Here is a 20,811-nt window from a genome sequence, read left to right as displayed (position 1 = left end):
TAGAATGCTCATCAGACAAGCTTTTAAGGATGGAGAAGGGACACAGGGACAGGGAAGCACACCTCGCCCCTGCTTCCCAGAGCATCACTCTGTCCAAGGAGGAGGAAACCCTGTGTCTGGCGGGCAGGACAGCTCACCTCGGGTCGCTTTCCTCTTGAAGGCCACAGCCTCTTGAAGGCTACTGCCTTCAAAATAGAATTGCAGCCGTCATTCATGGCCTCTAGGATCCGTCCGGTCACAGCCCGCTTTTCTTTAACAATGAATACGTGCACATCCACGGTTATTTGCGGGTATGGCCTGCCCTTCTGGTCTTTCCCGCCATCCTCTTCCTTCACAGTTTTCCTCGGCCAGACGAAACCCTGCGTCTCGCACTTAGATCCCTTTGTGTCTCAGACAGAGCCTGTGTCTGGCAGCTAATAGTGTTCCCTTTGCCTTCCTTTGCTGTCTCACTTGTGAAATTTCGCCAAGAGTCCACGACACCTCCGGGTCTGCCACAGCCTCTGTGCTTCCCGTCACCACCATACTTCCCAGCCTCCACGCGGCACCCTTGACCTTTAACGACGTGTTCCTTTGGTCCCCTGTGTTCAACACGTCTTGTCAACCATACCTTAACGCTCTTAAGAACAAAGTTTGTCTTATTTTTTCCATTTGCGGTTACGTGTGAAATAAACACTCTGGACTCTCGACAAATGCATTATTGGCGAATAGCCACTGTTCGAGACTGTGTCCAAAGCAGTACTCGGAAATCCTTATTAAAAGCAATCCAGTTGTAAAGAGAATATCATATCGTATATTCGTGAATGGCTTTTTTCATCTACCAGATTGGTTGGAAGCAGGTAACCCTCTGGGAGGTCTTCATAGTGCTCATTTGTTGGCAGAAGTTTCCACCGGGCTTATTGGTTCTTAGAGTTAAGAAATCGCCAGCTCTTCCAGGAACACAGTATAACCTACCTGGTCTCCACCAGGGGCTTTACTGAATTTACTTCCAAGTGTCCATACTAGGTCATGTGCTGGGCTCTTAACTCCGTTCAAAGAAGCAAGAAAAGGGATGCCGAAATGCTTCAGATGGGATCGTAAGAATCGGGGGGTTTAAACATCGATTTTCAGTAGCTTAAAAGGCAAATGATTGAGTTTTGGCTTGAGATTTCAGTAATCTTGATTGACAAGAGTAGGCTGAGAGGCACAGGTAATGGATGAGAAAAGAAAGCGAAAACAGAACAGTTTGGATTGGAGGTTGGAAGGACGGAATGACGTGAGGACTGCTAAATCCTTGTTAAATTCCTCTGCTTTCAAGTAAAGACATAAATAAATGTGTGGTTTGACACGAAACAAAAAATAGAAGGCTTTCCTTGGTTTGAGTTTTTCTTCAAGTTAACCCCTGGGACCTTTCTTTTTTTGCTTTTATGTTCAGATTCCTTTCAAGTTTCTTAAATGTTCGCTTAAAGAAAGAACCTATTACAAGTGAGGTGAGAAATTAACGTGTTTTCAAACCACCCAGGGTTGGTCCTGGGATAGAGGCATGAGTGACCGATGGAAATCTTAAAGAGCACAGAAAAATCTTAATTTTCTTTTTCAAGTTTTAGTGTTGGAGTCTTCATGGCACAGGAAAAGCCATTCTTTACAAAACTTTTTAAAACATTTATTTATTTTTGAGGCAGAGAGAGACAGAGGGTAAGCGGGAAAGGAGCAGAGAGGAAGACACAGAATCCGAAGGAGGCTCCAGGCTCCGAGCTGTCAGCACAGAACCCGACACGAGTCTCGAACCCATGAACCGCGAGATCATGACCTGAACCCAAGTCAGACGCACAACCCACTGAGCCATCCAGGCGCCCTGAAAAGTCACTCTTTAAATTATGAGAAGTATATATACAGTTATTTTATTTAAAATTTACATGGGATTTTTGAACAGGCTGTACATTCGTATGGTTCAAAAAGTCACCACAACTTTAAAAAGTACTCACTGAGAGGGGCGCCTGGGTGGCGCAGTCGGTTAAGCGTCCGACTTCAGCCAGGTCACGATCTCGCGGTCCGTGAGTTCGAGCCCCGCGTCAGGCTCTGGGCTGATGGCTCAGAGCCTGGAGCCTGTTTCCCATTCTGTGTCTCCCTCTCTCTCTGCCCCTCCCCCGTTCACGCTCTGTCTCTCTCTGTCCCAAAAATAAATAAACGTTGAAAAAAAAAAAAAATTAAAAAAAAAAAAAAAGTACTCACTGAGAAATTTTGGTGTCATACCCGTCCCTGCTCACAGCACTCCCCCTTGCCCCTGTCCCCTAGAGGTAATCATTTTAAAGTTGTTTCAAGTGTCCTGGCAGTGTTTGATGTCTGTTTTCAATGCTGGTCAACTTTATTTCTCTGCTGCCAACAGTGAGTTTCAGTGAGTATTACTTCATTAATTTTGGTGATATTTTGTAGATATTATTGGGAAGTGGAATTCAGTATTGTCTATTCTTTGCTAAGGGGTATTCTCAAAAGTTCAAGAGCATTCATTCACATAATGAAATAGGAATGTTTTCTGTTTTAAACTCTTCAGGAAACCCTGAACTTTCACAGACAGATGACTCTGTGGTATTTCAAGATAATAAAGATTTGTTTGATGTGTGAAATTGTATAGTTTATTGGCTAGTGTATGTGCAGTGAACTTGGTGCTGTCAGTGTTGAAAACCAGTAACATCTATTATGAAAACTTTCAAAATAAACACAAGTATAAAGAATAACGTAGGTAGGGGCACCTGGGTGGCTCAGTTGGTTGGGCATCCGTCTTCGGCTCGGGTCATGATCTCACAGTCAGTGAGTTCGAGCCCCGCATCAGGCTCTGTGCTGCTGGCTCGGAGCCTGGAGTCTGCTTCGGATTCTGTGTGTGTCTCTCTCAGCCCCTCCCTCTCTCTCTCTCTCTCTCTCTCTCTCTCAAAAATAAAATTAAAAAAACATAAAAAGAATAACGTAGGTAACCCCATGTTTTCATCTCCCAAATTTAGTAACTATCCAAACTGTGCCATATTTGCTTCATTTACCTTTTTTCTTTCTGTTTATTTCTCTCTTTCCCTCCCTCCCTCCCTTCCTCCCTCCCGTCCTTTCTTCCTTGTTACTAAACCTTTGACCTCATGTCATTTCACTTCAGCGTGTATCTTGTGTACCTCTAAAGAATATGGATATTTTCGTACATCACTCCAGCACCGTCATTGCCCAGGAAGGTTCACAGCAGTTCACTGGCACCACCTGATACTCAGTCTGTATTCATGTTTCCTTGATAGTATTGGGTCCGTTTTCTCCCAGGCAGCTTGTTGGAACCAGGGTCCACCCAAGACCTACACGTTCTATCGGTTTTTTCTGTCCCCCGAATCTCTGACTCTGCGGCAGGTGAGCACACGCCTTGCCCCAGCCCAGCCCCCCCATCTCTTTCGTATTATTACCTTGTGGCAGACACCAGGTTGCTTGTCTGACAGATGTCCCAGACTTCTGGGTCTATGCGATCGCTTTCTTGTAGCGTCATTTTGCTGCTTCCTCCGATCTGGATGTGATGGGAGCCCCGTCATTTTTGGGTGTTCTGTCTCGTCTTACCGTTGCAGTTCAGGGATGACTAATTCTACGTATAAATGTAACAAATAAGCTGTGTGAGAGAGGTCCCACGGCTGTCCTAAGATGTGGCTCCGGCCTCTGAGGTGGTGGTTCTGTCACCAGAGTCAGTCACAGCAGTGTCACGTGGACATCCTCTCTCCCGGACGCCAGGCCCGCCCATTTACTTTCCCACTTCTCTGGGGTGATGATGGGATTGTACTGTATTTGTGAACTTCAGTTTTGATTTATGTTAACTACAATCTCCGGTGAACTAAGCAGCCCGTCTGTACCATTAAGGAACCTTGTTCTCCGATTACCAGGAAGTTTGGCTGGAGAAGTTTTCTTGGCTGTAGCCTCAGAAGGCAAGATAGAAACAACTGGCAATGGCCGGTTCTTTATAAAACAGAGCGTTTTTATCCTCTGTTCTTTATTTTCAGTATGTTCGAATCGCCTGAAGGGTAAACGGGTTTCGGCGTCGGACACCTTTTACTACCTCACCTTGGTTTAACCGGATGGAACGGTAGCTCTCCCCTGTGGCTCTCAAGACTAAACATTTTAAAACACCATCCAACTATCACATTAAAATCATGCTCAGGCAGTCATTCCTGATGCCAGAAACACCCTATTTCATTTTCTCTTGCTAAAGTCAGTAGTTGCCCTGATGGCATCGTCACATACCCTGCTCTTACCCTGTGTGCGTTCTGCCTCGCCCACTCGCGCCCTCCGGCCGGCTGTCTCGTTTCTGCTGTGGTGAGCCTCTCTAAGTGTTTGCCATGCGGTGCAAAGCTTCTCTGACATTCGCTCAACCTCCTGAGTAGCACCGGGGAAGACCGAAGCCTCTGTTTACCTGCAGTTTCAACCAGGATCCGCTGGCTGCACTTAATTGTGTTTCTGTGTTTTCACGACGTTCAATGCCGAGATGTGTTTAGAAATAACATCCAAGTTCTTTCTGTAATCCCAGGTGCATCACAGGTTGAAATATAAATCTGACTCATAGATTGTACTTCCTAAGCACAGTGATACATTGATCTTTTCTTTTTAAAAAAAAAAAAAAAAAAAAAAAAAGCCCTCAGGGACGCCTGGGTGGCTCAGTCGGTTGAGCATCCGACTTTGGCTCAGGTCGTGATCTCACTGTTCATGAGTTTGAGCCCCTCATCGGGCTCAGTGCTGACAGCTCAGAGCCTGGAGTCTGCTTCGGATTCTGTGTCTCCCTCTCTCCGCCCACCCCTACTCATGCGCGCGCGCTCTCTCTCTCTCTCTCTGTCAAAAATACATTTTTTTTTTAAAAAAAGCCCTCAACAACAAAGAATTCTTCAGTTGAAAGTCTCTAATACTTCTGTACTTATTTCAGTGATAATTAGTGTTCCTGATGGGGATTTTGAGATATGGCTAAATCCTAGGGCTCCCAATCAGAAAGAAAGATTTCATTTTATACCAGTACCCTGCTGATTATAGTATGTTCTAATTCTCTGCAAATAGAGAACTTGTAAACCCCTGGGTCTCCTATTTCTCACCAGAACGACTAGCAGAGCATGTCTTCCGCTTCATTTGGCCGCCACGGTGGCTTAACAGTGATTCTCCTCCGATTTCCGGCTGGGGAAGAAGCGTACGTGGATTGCAGACAGGTCTCGTGTCCAGATTCAAACCGGTGGGACCCTCTTGACAGCAAATAGTAGTAAAACTCTCCTGTGAAGCCGTAGGAGAGTCTGAGGTGACGAGAGGGATGGCAATGACTAAGTGAGTGACAGGCGACACAGATGGCAATAACACACTAAATAAGTCCCCAGAGCACATCCGTTTCACGCCGTGCACGCTGGGCTGTGGCTCTGAGAGGCCATAGGTTTTCCACGTCCCCGCAGTACCTCTCTGCCGTTTTGCGGTCTCTGGATGGTGGAGGAGGCGTTTCTGACACGTAGTGTCTGTGCGGATAGGAAAGTTGTGCCCGGCGGTGCCCTGAACAGGTGTTCGGAAGCAAAGTGGCCGCCCCGGTGCCGTGGCCGCAGGCTGTGGCTTGGCCGGCCTCTGGCCCCACGTCCTCGAGGGGTTCAGTGGCCTAGGTGTCATTTCACGCCGTGTGGCAGGTGCCAGCCGAGAGCAGAAACGGCGGGGGCCCGCGGGGTCGGCCTGCTGCCCCGGGACCGGTGTGTCGTAGGGCCGGTGCGTCAGGCCCGGCTCGTGGCCGCTGGACGTCCCTTCGGGCCTTTCGAGTCTCCCCCCGCCTCGATGGACCTTTTCCCGTCGTGGCTGCTCTTCGGGCAGGAATTGCCTCTCGCTTGTGGGAGTCACGGAGGGCGGGGGCAGCACGCAGGTGGCGGGACCTCCGGCTGTGGCAGGTGGCCGGGTCGGCCGTGGGCAGCCTCTGCTCGTGGGCCCTCGGTACCCGTGCGCCTTGGCTGGTGCTCCGCCTTCTCCAGGAATGCCCTTCGCCCTCACCGGGGAGCTCGTCCTTCGACCCCTGTCCCGGAGGCCACCTCCTTTTGGAACTTCTCCCTGACCCTCACGGCGGCATCCTGTCCCCCGTGGCGGGCAGAATCAGCCACGGCCTGTCTTTGTTCCCGGCCCTTTGAGCACCGCTCTTACGCCCCTTCTCACCCGGGGATCCTGCTCTGTGAACCGACGGTGCCAGGCCCTTCCCACCTCGAGGAGTTATCAGGCACGTAGTAGGTGACTCGTGAGTGCTCGCTGCACCGCCTCCACCTTCCCGCCAGTGCTGCTGTAGTCCGTGCGGTGGGCACCGTGCCAGCGTCTTCGCAGGCCTGGTCTGGCCATCAGGGGAGCCGGGAAGCGTCGTCTCCGTTTCCCTCGTTAGCAAATCGAGACCCCTCCAGAAGCCAAGTACCTTGCTCGAAGCACAGCACCAGGGAGAGAGAGAGCCAGGATTGCAACTTCAGGGCTCTCTCTCCTAGACCTCCTGGTGCCGTGACAGGCCTCTCTGGGCCTCCGGTTCCTCAAGTAAAACGAAGCGGTAATTCTCGCTCTGCCTGGCTCACAGAATTATGTAAGGAGTGTGGGAGACTCTTGATGCGAAAGTGCTCTGCAAATTGTAAAGCATCTCAGGGATTGATATGATAGTAATTACATGTTGTCATATATAAAAAGAAGAAAAAGGGATCGCTTACCCTAACTTTTTGTATATCATCAATCTCTTTCTTTCTCTTAACTTCTTTCCCTGTGCTTGCTGAGGTGCTAAGATATCCCCATCTTACAATACAAATACTTCCAGGGCGCCTGGCTGGCTCAGTCGGTGATGCGCTCCTCAATTATGTAGAAACTCAAAGATTTAGAGTTACAAACCAAAGTTACAGTAATATTAGATTTTACATTAATGATTTTTTTTTAATTTAAATGTATTGGTTGGTCTCTTAGGTCCTGTAGAAAACAGAAAATACAGTTACAAACCATTGTTACAATAATACTAGCTTTTGTAACTTCTCATGCATTTACCTTAATTGAGATCTTTATGTCTTCATATGGTTTCAGTTACTGTCTAGTGTCCTTAAATTTCACCTTGATCGTTTTTTTGCTGGGCAGGTCTAGTAGTCTTGAACTTCCTCAGCTTTTGTTTATCTGGGAATGTCTTGATTTCTCCCTCACTTTTAAAAGATAGTTTTGCCAGATATAGGACTCTTGACTGAGTATTTTTATTTTAGCACTTTGAATATATCGGCTGGCCTCCCAAAGTGTCTGGAGAGAAATATGCAGAAAATCTTATTGAATATACCTTGTATGTGATGATTTGCTTTTGTTGCTGCTTTTAAAATTCATCCTTCATCTTTGGCTTTTGAAAGTCTCATTATTATTTGTCTTGGTTTGGGTGTCTGAATTCATTTTTCTTGGAGTTTTTCGAGCTTCTTGGATATTTATATTCCTGTCTTTCTTAAAATTTGGGAACTTATCAGCCATTATTTCTTCAGATGTTTTCTCTGCCCTTTTCTATCTTCTCCTACTGGGACTCCCATGATTTGTATGCTGGTCCTTTTTATGGTTTTCCGTTGGTCTCTAGGCTCTCTTTACTTCAATCCTTTTTCTTTCTGTTCATCAGCCTCTATAATTTTCATTCTCCTGTCTTCATGTCACTGTTTCTTTCTTCTGCCTGCTCAAATCCACCTTTGCTTCCCTTCAGTGAATTCTTCAGTTCAGTTATTGTGCCTTTCAGCTTTAGAATTTCTTTTTGGTTTCATTTTAGGTTTTCCTGTCTCTTTATTGATATTTTAATTTTGTTCACACACTGTTTTCTTGACTTTCTTCACATCTTTCTTTAGCTTTTGAGCATCTTTAAGACAGTTGCTTTAAAGTCTTTGTCTAGTATATCTGCCATTCAGTCTTTTTCAGAGACAGATGAATTTGAATTATTTCTTTCCTCTGCGTAGGCCACGCTTTCCTATTTCTTTGTATGCCTTGTGATACTTTTTTGTTGTTGAAAACTTCTCTAGTGTTTGCTGGCTTTTTAATTATAATTTTAGTATATTGTTTTTGTGGCTTCGCTTGTTGTAGTCCGTTTCTCTGCTGGGGGTCAGCCTGAGGTGTAAACTTAATGTTTTCTCGGGTCTGTTTTGAGCCTTTCTGGGGACATGTGCAGATGCTTTCCAATTTTCCTCATACGTGCAGTTGCTTCTGAATGTCCCACTCTTTGACATCTGGTTTTGAGGAGGGGAAAAGTGAAAAATGAAAGAGGAAAAAAAGCGTGAGTCCTTTATATCTCCTGGAAGTCACCTGAGCTGGAGGGGGAGGCTTGCAACGGTAGCGGGGGGGAGGTACGACAGTGGCTGTCTGCCTGTCCGCACCTCTGGGATCAGAGGCAGCAATCAGCCCTCGGAGCACAGGTCCCTGCCATTTGGGGGACAGAGTCCTTTTTGCCCACCCTAACCCCACGAGCTGTGTGTATAAGCTGCTCCAGGAGCAGGCGTGCAGCTGTCTGCCCTGTGGCTGTGGGTGGGGAATCGGTAGGCGCTGCCGTGCTGGGAGCTCAAAGTGACCACTTTGCACTCTGGGCCTTCCCCTGGAAGCTGAATGCCTTCCACAGACTCCAGAGCTCCAAAATAGCTACGTCAGACGCATTCTACGAGCGCACTTGTGGTCTAGGTGGGAAGACCGATTGCTGGTGCTTCCTGCTTGGCATCGTCCCAGAATCCTCTCTTTTTTATTTTGTTTTTGTATTTATTTTTATTTTCAGGCAATCAAAACGTGAATTATGTTAAAAAAATTTTTTTTCAATGTTTGTTTATTTTGGGGAGAGACGGAGAGAGCATGAGCAGCAGAGGGGCAGAGAGAGAGGGAGATACAGGATCCGAAGCAGGCTCCAGGCCCCGAGCTGTCAGCACAGAGCCCGACGCGGGGCTCGAAGTCACAAACCCTGAGATCATGACCTGAACTGAAGTCAGACGCCCAACTGACTGAGCCACCCCGGCGCCCCATGAATTATGTTTTTAAATCAGATTTTCTAGTTTAGAGTGCCGTGTGGTTAATTTTATTTCTGTTTATTCGTGTTCTGTCTGTGGTTCGCACTTGACCTTTTGATTTTTGTCTTTAAGGTCAGTCTAGATTGATTCAGTATCATCACACATAAGCGACTCCTTTATTTTCCATAAAACTAAGTTCCATTTTCATATTTCTTTTGTTCACCCAGACAAGTGACGTTTTGAGCTAGTGGTGCCAGCCCTCAAATAGGGACCTTCCAGTTAGCCACAGCCCTTAGGACGCTCCGCCCGATGTGAACATCTGGGCTGTATGGCCTATAAGAGCTCTTTTCCAAAGCCATTAAGTTCAGACGGTGGCAACTACATTAGGAGCCTCTCAGTTACTGCTGATGGAAACCCAGTTCAAGCTAACGGACCCAGAAGACGGATTGGTGACTCACGTAACTGAGAAATCTCGGGGCCGAGTTTGGAAGCGTTTGCCACCAGGGCTCTCGGAGCGCTGAGGTTGGCCAGGCCGAGGCCCGGCGCGTGTGGCCGCCACGGCAGGGTGCGTGCGTGGTCGCCGCGGCTGCAGCGTGGCCAAGTGTCTCCTGTACGGAAGAGGGTCTCTGTGATCAGCAGACAGGGCGCAGGTGGGTGCCTCCTCCGTTCTCCCTCCTCATCAGCTTGGTGACACTCACTGAATGTTTGGTCTCTTCGCTTCATGGGTTACCTCGTCTGAAACCTCCACGCCACGTGAACTCAGTGTGGTCCGATCCCTGTCTTCACAGGTGACCAAACTGAGACAGTGTAAAGGAAGTAATCCACTTAGGGTCACTTGGCAAGCGGCATAGGGTGACGCATCAGACTCAGGCCTTCTGGTTCCAACCTGGTGCTCTTAGTACCCTCTCCTCTTTCTAGATACAGAAATTCTTTTCCTCACCGCCCGAACTTTAAAAATACACCCCACCACACATAGTAAAACTCTCGCACGTTCTAGAAAAAGGCACTCCCGTTCTATCCAAAGTCACGTCTAGGCAGGGCCCCCAGAGGCGCAGTGGGCAGCGCAGGGAGTTTATGGCGGTGCCGTCCCCCGCTTCCCTTTGCTTCTACGTCTCGTATTCTTCTGGTTTGCCCGTGCTGCTCAGAAGCATTTTCTGGAGCCCCGCTCCTCCAGTTTATGTGTTTTCCCAGACCCAGCCGGTTCCTCTGGGTCCTAAGGTCACTTCTTTTCTTTAGACGATCTTAGTTCTGTGTTCCGGTTCCCCACAGTACTGCCCGGGACAGCTGTGGAGTCCCTCCACTGGACGGGCGTAGCAATAGCCTTGGCGTTCCTGATTACTTCCCTTTTCTCACCCCCCGAGAAGGTATACGTTTCATGTTCCCTTTTGAACATCAACTGTCCTAAAATTCAAATGTAAGGAGACTTCTTTTTTTTTCTTTTTTGTTAAAAAGTATTTGTTTTGAGAGAGCGAGAGCATGAGTAGGGGGAGGGGCAGAGAGGAGAGAGAGAGAGAATCCGCACCGACAGCTTGGAGCCTGACACGGGGCTCGATCTCACGAACTGTGAGCCAAGATCGAGAGTCAGACGTTCAACCCCCCGAGTCACCCAGGCGCCCTCAAATACAGGGAGACTTCTGCCCTACCTTGAGTAACAGGAGCCAAATGTACCTCCTGCCTGCACGACTAAACACAGTCTGATCAAAAGTATGAGGCAGTGACGCTCGGATGTCAGCCCGCGTTCCATGAAAGAGGGAAGACAAACAGGTGACCCCTGCAGGGGCCCCAGCTCCCTTTTTGGAGGAACTTCCAAATTGTAGAGGAGCCACGGGGTCGGCAAGGGTCGTGCTGGTAGAGCCCCTAATTAGAGCCGGGAGGCCATGGAGGCCAAGGCCCTTCAGTCCAGAGGGCAGAATCACAGAGAGGGGAGTGCTGTGCAGACAGCGAGGACAGAACCATATGAAAGGAGCCAGGCACCCGTCGCGGCAGCCCATACACAGCCATGGGTTCTTCACGGTCCCGTGGGCCAGAGCAGAAAAAGCCGACAACCTGTGGAATGGCAGGAAGGGCCCTGCCTCATTAGCGCAGCAAACGTAGGCCTGCCCTTATCCTGGCTCTGCTCCCTTCCAAGGCTTGAAAGCGGGCTCTTCTCTAATTCCTGTTACACGTACATTACCTCTTTTGTAACTGTCCCACAATTCTTTGGGTCTTCTCGTCTTCTTCATCCTTTTTCTCTTTGTGTCATACCCTTGGAGGTTTTTATTGACCTTTCTCCAAGCTCACGGATGGCTTCCTCGGCCATGCCCAGTCTCCCGACGAGCAGGACAGAAGCTGCCTTCTTCTGTGTTACGTCGTTATGTGTCTCTAGCGTCTCCTCTTGATTCTTTTTTTTTTTTTTTTTAACGTTTATTTATTTTTGAGACAGAGTATGAACAGGTGAGGGTCAGAGAGAGAGAGGGAGACACAGAATCTGAAACAGGCTCCAGGCTCCGAGCTGTCAGCACAGAGCCTGACACGGGGCTCGAACTCACGGACCGCGAGATCATGACCTGAGCTGAAGTCGGCCGCCCAACCGACTGAGCCACCCAGGCGCCCCTCCTCTTGATTCTTTTTTAGGGCTTCCCTCTGGCTATTTACACGACCCGTGAATCTTGTGTATTTCCCTCGACCCCTTGGCACGTCAATCATCGCCGTTCTGAATTCTCAATCTGGTTATTCTAACGTCTCCAATGTACCTGAACGTTTGTTCTGTTTCTTCAGGCTGTAGCCTTCGTCTTTGATCGTGACTTGAAATTGTTTGCAGAAAGTTGGGTATGATTTACTCACTGGCTACGAGTTAGTTAGGCTTTGCTTTTATAGTGGCTGCGGTAGCAGAGGCCAAACGTTTTCTTTTCTTTGTTTCCTTTTCTGTCTCCCATGTTGTGTTTGGGTTTCCCTGGAGGCTTCTACTTAATAAGGTGTGAGATGTGCAGTTTTTCAGTTGTATTCTCCTGTTATTTTGCAGGATCCCCACTTGCCCTGGTGGTGAGGGTGTGGGGGAGGGGATGCCTTCTGTAGTCCTGTGATCGGGTCTCAGTCTGTTATGGAGCCTGTGCCCCTGGGCTCTGACTTTCACAAGTGCTTTTTAGTTCCCCTTTTCTGCTTTCATGAGACAGGGGGATTGGGTTGGATATCTCTTTTCTTCTAGGTAAGTTAGGCTCTGGTAAGATCGTTTCTTTTGAGGCCAGCCTTATTAATAACACAGTGCCCTGGTGTATTTCAAAATGCCAATTTTTGGGGCGCCTGGGTGGCGCAGTCGGTTGGGTGTCCGACTTCAGCCAGGTCACGATCTCGCGGTCCGTGAGTTTGAGCCCCGCGTCGGGCTCTGGGCTGATGGCTCAGAGCCTGGAGCCTGTTTCCGATTCTGTGTCTCCCTCTCTCTCTGCCCCTCCCCTGTTCATGCTCTGTCTCTCTCTGTCCCAAAAATAAATAAACGTTGAAAAATTTTTTAAATTTTAAAAAAGTAAAAAAATTTTACTCCCCCCTGCTGGAAGCATTGGGAGAATTTTTCTCCATCTTGTGAGAACCTGGTAGGGCTCCCAGAGGTAAAAACTCATAAAAGTGTGGGGATCCTCCCTTAAACTGAGCCTCCCTAGAGTTTTGAATTCTCCGATTTGTCCACACTGAGCCTCCAGCAATTTGTCAATTGTAGTTTAAATTTTCCTCCTTGGTGCTAGTCTATATATACTGGAGAGTTCTCTGAACTGTGATTCTCTGTAGCAGACAAGCATCTTTATAATTTGGGGGGCAGCAGTTTGTTCTGTGACCTCAGTTCTCTGCTGGACACAAGAAGAGTTGTTGATGTTTAGTTGGTTGAGCATTTTTCTTGTCTTTCGGATGGAGCGATGCCTTCCGGGCTCCTTACGTGCCGGACCAGACACCGGAAACCTCCATCATTTCCTGCTTTTACGACACATTTTCTCCCCCGTTTCCATGATGTCCCTTCTTTCAGTGCCCTGACAGCTCTGACTTTTCTTCTCTGTCTTCCTTTGCGTCTCTTCATCTGGAAGATCCGCTGCCGGGCCCCTTCCCCAGTGACTGCTCTTCTCCCACAGCTCTGACACCCGAGCAGGTCTCAGTTTCAACATCCTGAGCGTCTGACACCTTATGGGCACTTCACAATCAGTGTCTCCAGAATCGAGTTTGCTTTCTGCGAACCCATCATCCTTCTCCCCCGACTGCACCCCACCCTCCTTTCTTCTCCCACAAACCTACCCACGCTCCCTTCTTTCTTTCTTTGTGCCTGGCGCTCTGATTCGTGACCCTGCCATCCCATCCATGCATTTCCTCACGCCAGCACCCCGTGTGTTACTCTAGACCTTGCTTTCTCGCTCACACAGCCCCGAACGTTTTCATCGCCCAGCAAAAACAAATTGAAAACTGCCTCTTCATCCTTGCCCCACCGCTTTTGCTTATATTCGGACCCTAGTTTACCGTCTTTTCTCTCTGCCGCTCCTGCATTCCTCCCGCCACGGTGTCCACCTGGCAGTGTTCCAGAAAGCATCGCATTGCCTCTCTGTTGCCTGCAGAGGCAGTCTCCCGTTTCCCAATCTGTAAACAGTTCATGAGAGTATGGACATACGGCACTAGAAATTCTGTTTAGGTTTATTTTTCTTTATTTCAGCTTGTAAGAATGGATCTTTTTTTGTCTTGGAATGTAGTAGAACAACAGCACGCACGTGTGGTTTACAAATATACATATATCAAGGTTGAATACTCAGAACTTCTTTTAGCGATTGGGGTACGTGATAAAAGGTTGAGGGACCCTGTGCGTACAACGTAAGATCCAACCGCTCAGGTTTACGCGTGAGGCCCTCAGTTCTCTGGACCCTGCCCACGTGTGCCTCCCTCTCTCTTCCCGTTTATCCCCAGCATCCTGAACTCGCTCCTGATTAGCCACCTGGTGTAGAAGTTACCAGGTTGTTTCATGACTTCGTACTGTGGCTTCTCCCTGGAATTTCTTTATTACTCGACCCTGCCCTTATTCCCCATCCGCACCCCAGCCAGCAGACTCCAGTTTCTGAATTCCTTTCTGTGACCCCTTCCTGTCTCTACGCTGCCCTCCCCAAGTGAAGTCATCACCCCTCTTGCTGTCCCGCTGTCTGGGTCGTTCACTCAGCCCTCCCGCAGTACCTCTAGCACCTACTCTGTGCTGCTCCAGGCCGGGAAGACCAGGGTGGTCCCTCCACCTGTCTGCCTCCTTCGCAGTGAGTTCCTTACAGGCACCCCCCCCCCGCCCCCCATTCCTTACCTCCAGCATCCGGCAGCTGTCTCGGCAGCCTGCACAAGCGTGTGAATCAGTGAGCGAGGGCACTAGGCTGCCGACGTACCTTTCACCAGCGAGAGTCTATTTTTATGAAAAATCGATCAGGAACTACGTTGTATGTTTGTGGATTTCTGAAGCCAAAATCTCTCTTGTGGTATAATTTACACTTGCTCACTAAATCCAAGCCCCCATTTAGTAGTAAGCATAAGTTTGCGTCTGTTTTCAATGTAAGTTTGTGTATATATATGTTTTTATTTTAATTATTTTTTTTTTTAATTTTTTTTTTCAACGTTTATTTATTTTTGGGACAGAGAGAGACAGAGCATGAACGGGGGAGGGGCAGAGAGAGAGGGAGACACAGAATTGGAAACAGGCTCCAGGCTCCGAGCCATCAGCCCAGAGCCTGACGCGGGGCTCGAACTCCCAGACCGCGAGATCGTGACCTGGCTGAAGTCGGACGCTTAACCGACTGCGCCACCCAGGCGCCCCTATTTTAATTATTTTTTATCGAAGTGCAGTTGACACGCAAGAGCTCGGGTAGTTTCGGGGCACAGCATGGTGATTTGACGAGTTATGCTATGCTCGTCACAACTCCAGCTACCTTCTGTCACCATAAGTACATATTTTGTTAACTCCACGGAGGGGACACAGAACAAGCACCTCTTCTTATTCTGGACCATTCTTTCTAGCTGTGGTCGTAAAGTTTGGCCTGGCTGAATGACTCAGAAATGGACATTTGCATCACGTATCCTGGTGTGCTTTGCTTTATGTTGGAAGAGGACATAAAAAGTCATTTTCGAGTGAAGAATAATAACTATGTTTGCCAGTATATTGTGCTTCGTTTAAGGTGTATAATAGTAAAACAGACAAATTAAGATCTGATTACATATGTTACAGAGGTTTTTTTTCCACTAACAAATATTCTACTAACGGTGAAATTTAAATTCATTCAGTATGCCTCAGGTCTTGGGTTTGTTTGCTATTTATTCGATATAAGTCACAAACTTTTAGAATATGCCATATTTCGTAACGGGAACTTTACCATTCTAGCTCAGACTGGTCAGATTTGTCTGTAGGTGTACATAAAGGAATGTGTATAATGTGGGTAATTGAGATAGATTGCTTAGTTAAGTCAGTGAAAGTAAATAACCTGAAAGGGATGAAGATTGCAGAATGGTGTGTCTACCTTAATTGCTCATTACTAAAATTACTTTTTTTTTAATGCTTATTTTTGAGAGAGAGAGAGAGACAAGAGTGTGAGCGGGGGAGGGGCAGAGAGAGGGAGACACAGAATCCGAAGCAGGCTCCAGGCTCCGAGCTGTCGGCACAGAGCCCGATGTGGGGCTCGGACCCACGGAGTGCGAGATCATGACCTGGGCCAAAGTCGGAAGCTTAACCGACTGAGCCACCCAGGCACTCCTAAAATTATTCTTAATGCTAAGAATGACTACTTACTACTTTTACTACTAAGAATAACTGGACTGACTTTCTTCTGAAAATCCCTCAAAAGATATAGAAATATACCTTTCTGAGGGAGCCTTGGTGGCTCGGTTGGTTGAGTGTCCAACTCTTTTTTTTTTAAAATTTTTTTTTTTCAACGTTTATTTATTTTTGGGACAGAGAGAGACAGAGCATGAACGGGGGAGGGGCAGAGAGAGAGGGAGACACAGAATCGGAGACAGGCTCCAGGCTCTGAGCCGTCAGCCCAGAGCCCGACGCGGGGCTCGAACTCCCGGACCGCGAGATCGTGACCTGGCTGAAGTCGGACGCTTAACCGACTGCGCCACCCAGGCGCCCCGAGTGTCCAACTCTTGATGTCGGTTCAGGTCATGATCCCAGAGTCATGGGATCAGGTCCCGCGTTGGGCTCCATGCCGAGCGTGAGCCTGTGTGGGATTCATTCTCTCTCTCTCTCTCTCTCTCTCTCTCTCTCTCTGCCCCCCCCCGTCCCCTGCTTGCACCCTTTCTCTCTCAAATTAAAAAATATATGTGTGTGTGTGTGTGTGTGTGTGTGTGTATACCTTTCTGTTTTCAATCCCATTTTTCTAGCTGCCATGATCCTAGGTTTTACATGGAGAGTTCCCTGGATTTACCCTAAGAAACTGCAGTAAACAAAAATACCGTTGAACCAACTCTTTTCTTTCTTTCAGGTACAATATCGAGCCCAGTTTGTATTGTCCATTTTTCTCCCTTGGAGCGTGCATGGAAGGCCTCAACACTTTGTTCGGCAGACTGTTAGGCATTACGTTGTATGCCGAGCAGCCCGCGAGAGGAGAGGTGTGGTGCGAGGGCGTCCGCAAACTGGTAAGCGTGCGATTGGTGTGGGGTCGCCCCGCGTGTCTCTCGGGCCTGGTAGGGAGCCTCTGGCAGTTCCACGTTCAAGTGAGCCTTGCCCTCGCGGAGCCTGTCTCCCCTCGCTTCCGTTTCACCAGAAAATCCAGATCACCACTTCTGACTTGGGACACTGCACAGAGCACCAGTTTTCTCTGAAATCGGTTGTTGCCTCGGATCGATAGACACAGAGCTGCGAAGCGTAGGGACTTGTTGCAGCGTTGAGCCTTCGTATGTTGACAGATTCCGGTTCAGGGGACATTTGTCATTACTTGCCACGTTCCTGCACTGCTCGGTGTTGCTTTCGGTTAATTCCAGAATCCACGGCCTCTGTCACTTGTACTTTTTTCCCCAACCCCCTTCCCATCTTGTGGGAGCAATTATACATATATATATAAAATTTGCATAATATATTGATTTTTCTCCCGTGCTCTGGTTTGACTTCTTTGATAATAACTTCGAGCCTGGCGTCCACCCTTCTCCAGTTAGGGCCCCCTGTATTTGAGACGTGAATATGTTTATTTTTTCCTCTTTTTAAGATTACGAGGCGGTATTGACTTATCTGTCTGTCAGAAAGGCTCTGTGTTGTTAGGCCGTTTGACTTCCTGCCTGTGTGCGTCCCACACTTGCTCCCTTCCCTGTATGTGGAGAGAAGGACGCCACCTCAGGGGCTCCTGGCTGCCTTCCGGGAGATAGGCGCGGTGACGGAAGCGAAAGGGTCGGGTAGGAGCACGCTTCATCACCGCCCCAAACTGCCTGTTTGTGGAGTGCGTCCTTCACAGAGTGGCGGAGGCCGGTCAAGTGCGGAGATAGAGTAAAAGAAAAACTGGTAACAGGAGTGAAAGGACAAAATGCAAGGAGAAGGTTGGGAGGCGTAAAGCTGAGGTTCCCCGTGGCAGAACCCTCAAGTTGTGACAAGGCGGACGAGGCGAGCTGGAGGCCAGCTGTCGAGTTCTCCACAGGCCGTGCGCCTTTTATAGGCCCAGTTGGAGGGAGGGGCATAAATGACATGACTGGTCTTCAGCTGAAGCCAGGAGCCAGCTTTTGTCGTGTCTGGATTCAGGGGTTAACATTTGGGGGCATAAATCCGCATCGTGAGATGGAGGTCTAACGCTGTCCAGCCAGAGCTTACCCCCAAGTGTATGGGAAGGTTGTGGGACAGTCTGAAGAGCGGGGTTTGGTGGCCGTGGCGTAGGGCGCTGGCGGTCTGGATGAAGGGCTCGAACAAGGAGGTGTCCTCTCCTGACAGAATCCCCAGATCAAAATCCTCTGAGAGAGGAGGAGAAAACGGAATCTAGTTTGAGATGATGCGGGATGTGCGATGTAACCGAGTGGACGTGGTCACAGCGATGGGGGTTTTATATATGGATTCTTATTAGGGATGTTTTTCCACTGTTAGTTTCTGATTCACCCCTAAATGTACTTTTTTTCCAGGCTGTGGTTCATGAATCCGAAGGATTGTTGGGGTACATTTACTGTGATTTTTTTCAGCGAGCGGGCAAGCCACATCAGGTGATGCTTTTTTTTATAAACTCATTTCTCTGGAAGGGACTGACAGTTCTTTTGTGTCACTGTGCACTCTACATCTCACCTTTCTCCTTCCCTAACATTTAGAACACATTTCAGTGTTGTACTTCCCTAGCATTTAATTAATCCACATTAACGGTAGCTACTGAGTATATAAAATTTTTTTTTTAACGTTTTTATTTATTTTTGAGACAGAGAGAGACAGAGCATGAACGGGGGAGGGGCAGAGAGAGAGGGAGACACAGAATCAGAAGCAGGCTCCAGGCTCTGAGCCATCAGCACAGAGCCTGACGCGGGGCTCGAACTCACGGACCGCGAGATCATGACCTGAGCCGAAGTCGGCCGCTTAACCGACTGAGCCACCCAGGCGCCCCTGAGATTTCTCTCTTTTTTTTTTTTCTTTTTATTTATTTTTGGGACAGAGAGAGACAGAGCATGAATTGGGGAGGGGCAGAGAGAGAGGGAGACACAGAATCAGAAGCAGGCTCCAGGCTCTGAGCCATCAGCACAGAGCCCGACGCGGGGCTCGAACTCACGGGCCGCGAGATCGTGACCTGAGCTGAAGTCGGACGCTTAAGCGACTGAGCCACCCAGGCGCCCCGCTACTGAATATATAAATTTGAAATTAGGGTGGAATTTAAAGGTAATAAAGGTTATGGAAATAATTACATACGCCTGTGTCTGCCATTTTTATCTGGGTTACGGTTATAACGACAGTGGTAATGACGGCGGATATTTTACGAGCCCTTCTGTATCCCAGCCATGGTGTCTTTGAATGTTCGTCTCAACCTTTTGAACTAAGCTCTGACATTATGAGGAAACAGGCCAGAGAGGTTAAGTTACTTGCTCAGAGCCACACAGCTAGAAGTGCTAGGACTTGAACCTAGGCATTCTTTTCTTTCTTTTCTTTTTTTTTTTTAATGTTTATTCTATTTTTGAGAGAGTCTCAGAGCATGGGTGGGGGAGGGGTGGACAGAGAGCGGGGGACACAGAATCCGAGGCAGGCTCCAGGCTCTGAGTTACCAACACAGAGCCCGACGCGGGGCTCGAACCCACAAAACGTGACATCATGACCTGAGCCAAAGTCGGATGCTTAACTGACTGAGCGACCCAGGCACCCCTGAACCCAGACATCCTGACTAGAGCCTTAGCTCTTTTCTACTTTTCATACTTGACAAGGGTCTTAGTTTAGAATTATAGAAGATATGCCCACATGGAAACCTTATCAGCCACCAGTTCACGCCTTGTAAAGAAAACGTGAGGTTCATTTCCTTTCGCCACATTCCAGGTTTGCCGGTTAATTAGCCTCAGCAGTTTTCGGGTAATTTGATGGGAAATGTTAAGAGTTGAGGTTTTAAGTTATAACAGAGATCGTGGTGCCCTATATTTGAATAGCGGTTCACACTTTCTAGTGCATTTGAATAGCTATGCGCATATGAAATGGGGGGGGGCTGCTCTGGGATTTGACAGGGGGGAGAGAAGCTCACGGAGGCAAATCTGATGTAGGTGTCAAAGGTGGGGCCAGAGTCCAGGTGACACAGATTCAGATCCCAGCAGTCCTGGCTGTGTGTCCTTGGGCACGTGACTTCGCTTTCCTTTTCCTCCTCTGAAAAATGAGATGCCTGCCTCATGGGGTTATTGTGAAGAATAAGTGATACAGTGCCTGTGACTCTCAGCCCGTTAGAGGAAGTTACTCCAAATTCCTTGCTTTGTGACAGTTTAGAGTTCATCACTTCTGAGGGACACAGACAACAGGTGTGAGAAGTGTCTCCTAGTTCACCGCCTGACGTGCGTGGAAGGAGCTCAGTAAACATTAATGGCACCACCCACCCCAAGTAGTAGCTCAGTGTCCGTCCCTTCCCACCTGCCCGTGGACAGTTGAGGGTGTGGATCTAAACTCTCTGATGACTGTGTTTCCAACATCTGGTATAGCGTCACCTCGGTAGATCTGTTTGGAGCGAATGAAAGAAGTAATCAACACAAGCTCAAGGTATTACTGGTGTTTTAGAAAACTTAAAATGTTAGGAAAATAAGAAGCATTCGGAAAAGTGTCTGTAACTAAATAGAACAGAATTAAGTTAAAATTGGAACTCACACACCTTGGTGTGATTTTATATTCAGATTACCTAACACTTTCTCGTCTAATTATGTTTTCTATCTCATTAAGGACTGCCATTTTACAATCCGTGGAGGCAGATTAAAGGAAGACGGAGACTACCAGCTCCCAGTCGTAGTTCTTATGCTGAATCTTCCCCATCCCTCAAGGAATTTACCAACTTTATTAACTCCTGGAATGATGGAAAATCTTTTCCATGAAATGGGACATGCCATGCATTCTATGCTGGGACGTACTCGTTACCAACACGTCACTGGTGAGCCACCAAGGGGGGGACTTCTGTTCAACAACGATCCTTTAAAAAAGCATGTCGTTTATTTAGATTGGGGGGAAAAAGGCTCCTCATTCACAAAATCCGGTCGTTTAATGTTGTCCGCTGGTCATTTACTGCAGGTTACCTCACCTGGCCCTTCCAGCTGTTACACAACCTGATCATCGTACATTTTTCTCCTCCCTTGCTAACAGTTCTGACCGAGGATTATGCCAGTGTCTTCTGAGTTTGCACCTTTTTCATTTTATCATGTTCTATATGGAATTGAAGTTTCTGGACGCTCTTTTTTTTTGAGAGAGAGAGTATGGGTGGTC

At 48.0% G+C, this 20,811-nt stretch overlaps 1 protein-coding gene across 2 annotated transcripts in view; it reads left to right on the top strand.

The window, feature by feature from the left end:
* Window positions 1-20,811, top strand: part of MIPEP (mitochondrial intermediate peptidase) — a 195,862-nt gene that overhangs the window by 33,321 nt on the left and 141,730 nt on the right. For both annotated transcript variants that reach the window (XM_047077761.1, XM_047077771.1), the window contains exons 11-13: window positions 16,403-16,556; window positions 18,018-18,095; window positions 20,278-20,482. In XM_047077761.1, the coding sequence (XP_046933717.1) occupies window positions 16,403-16,556; window positions 18,018-18,095; window positions 20,278-20,482 (437 nt within the window). The remainder of the gene's footprint in view (window positions 1-16,402; window positions 16,557-18,017; window positions 18,096-20,277; window positions 20,483-20,811) is intronic.

Source organism: Lynx rufus, unplaced genomic scaffold (genome assembly GCF_022079265.1).
Source record: "Lynx rufus isolate CCGP_SWC_20201006 ecotype Redwood Valley unplaced genomic scaffold, mLynRuf1.p SCAF_1, whole genome shotgun sequence".
NCBI lineage: Eukaryota > Metazoa > Chordata > Mammalia > Carnivora > Felidae > Lynx > Lynx rufus.
The sequence above is the reverse complement of the archived record's forward strand: the minus strand, read 5'-3'. Positions and strand labels throughout refer to the sequence as shown.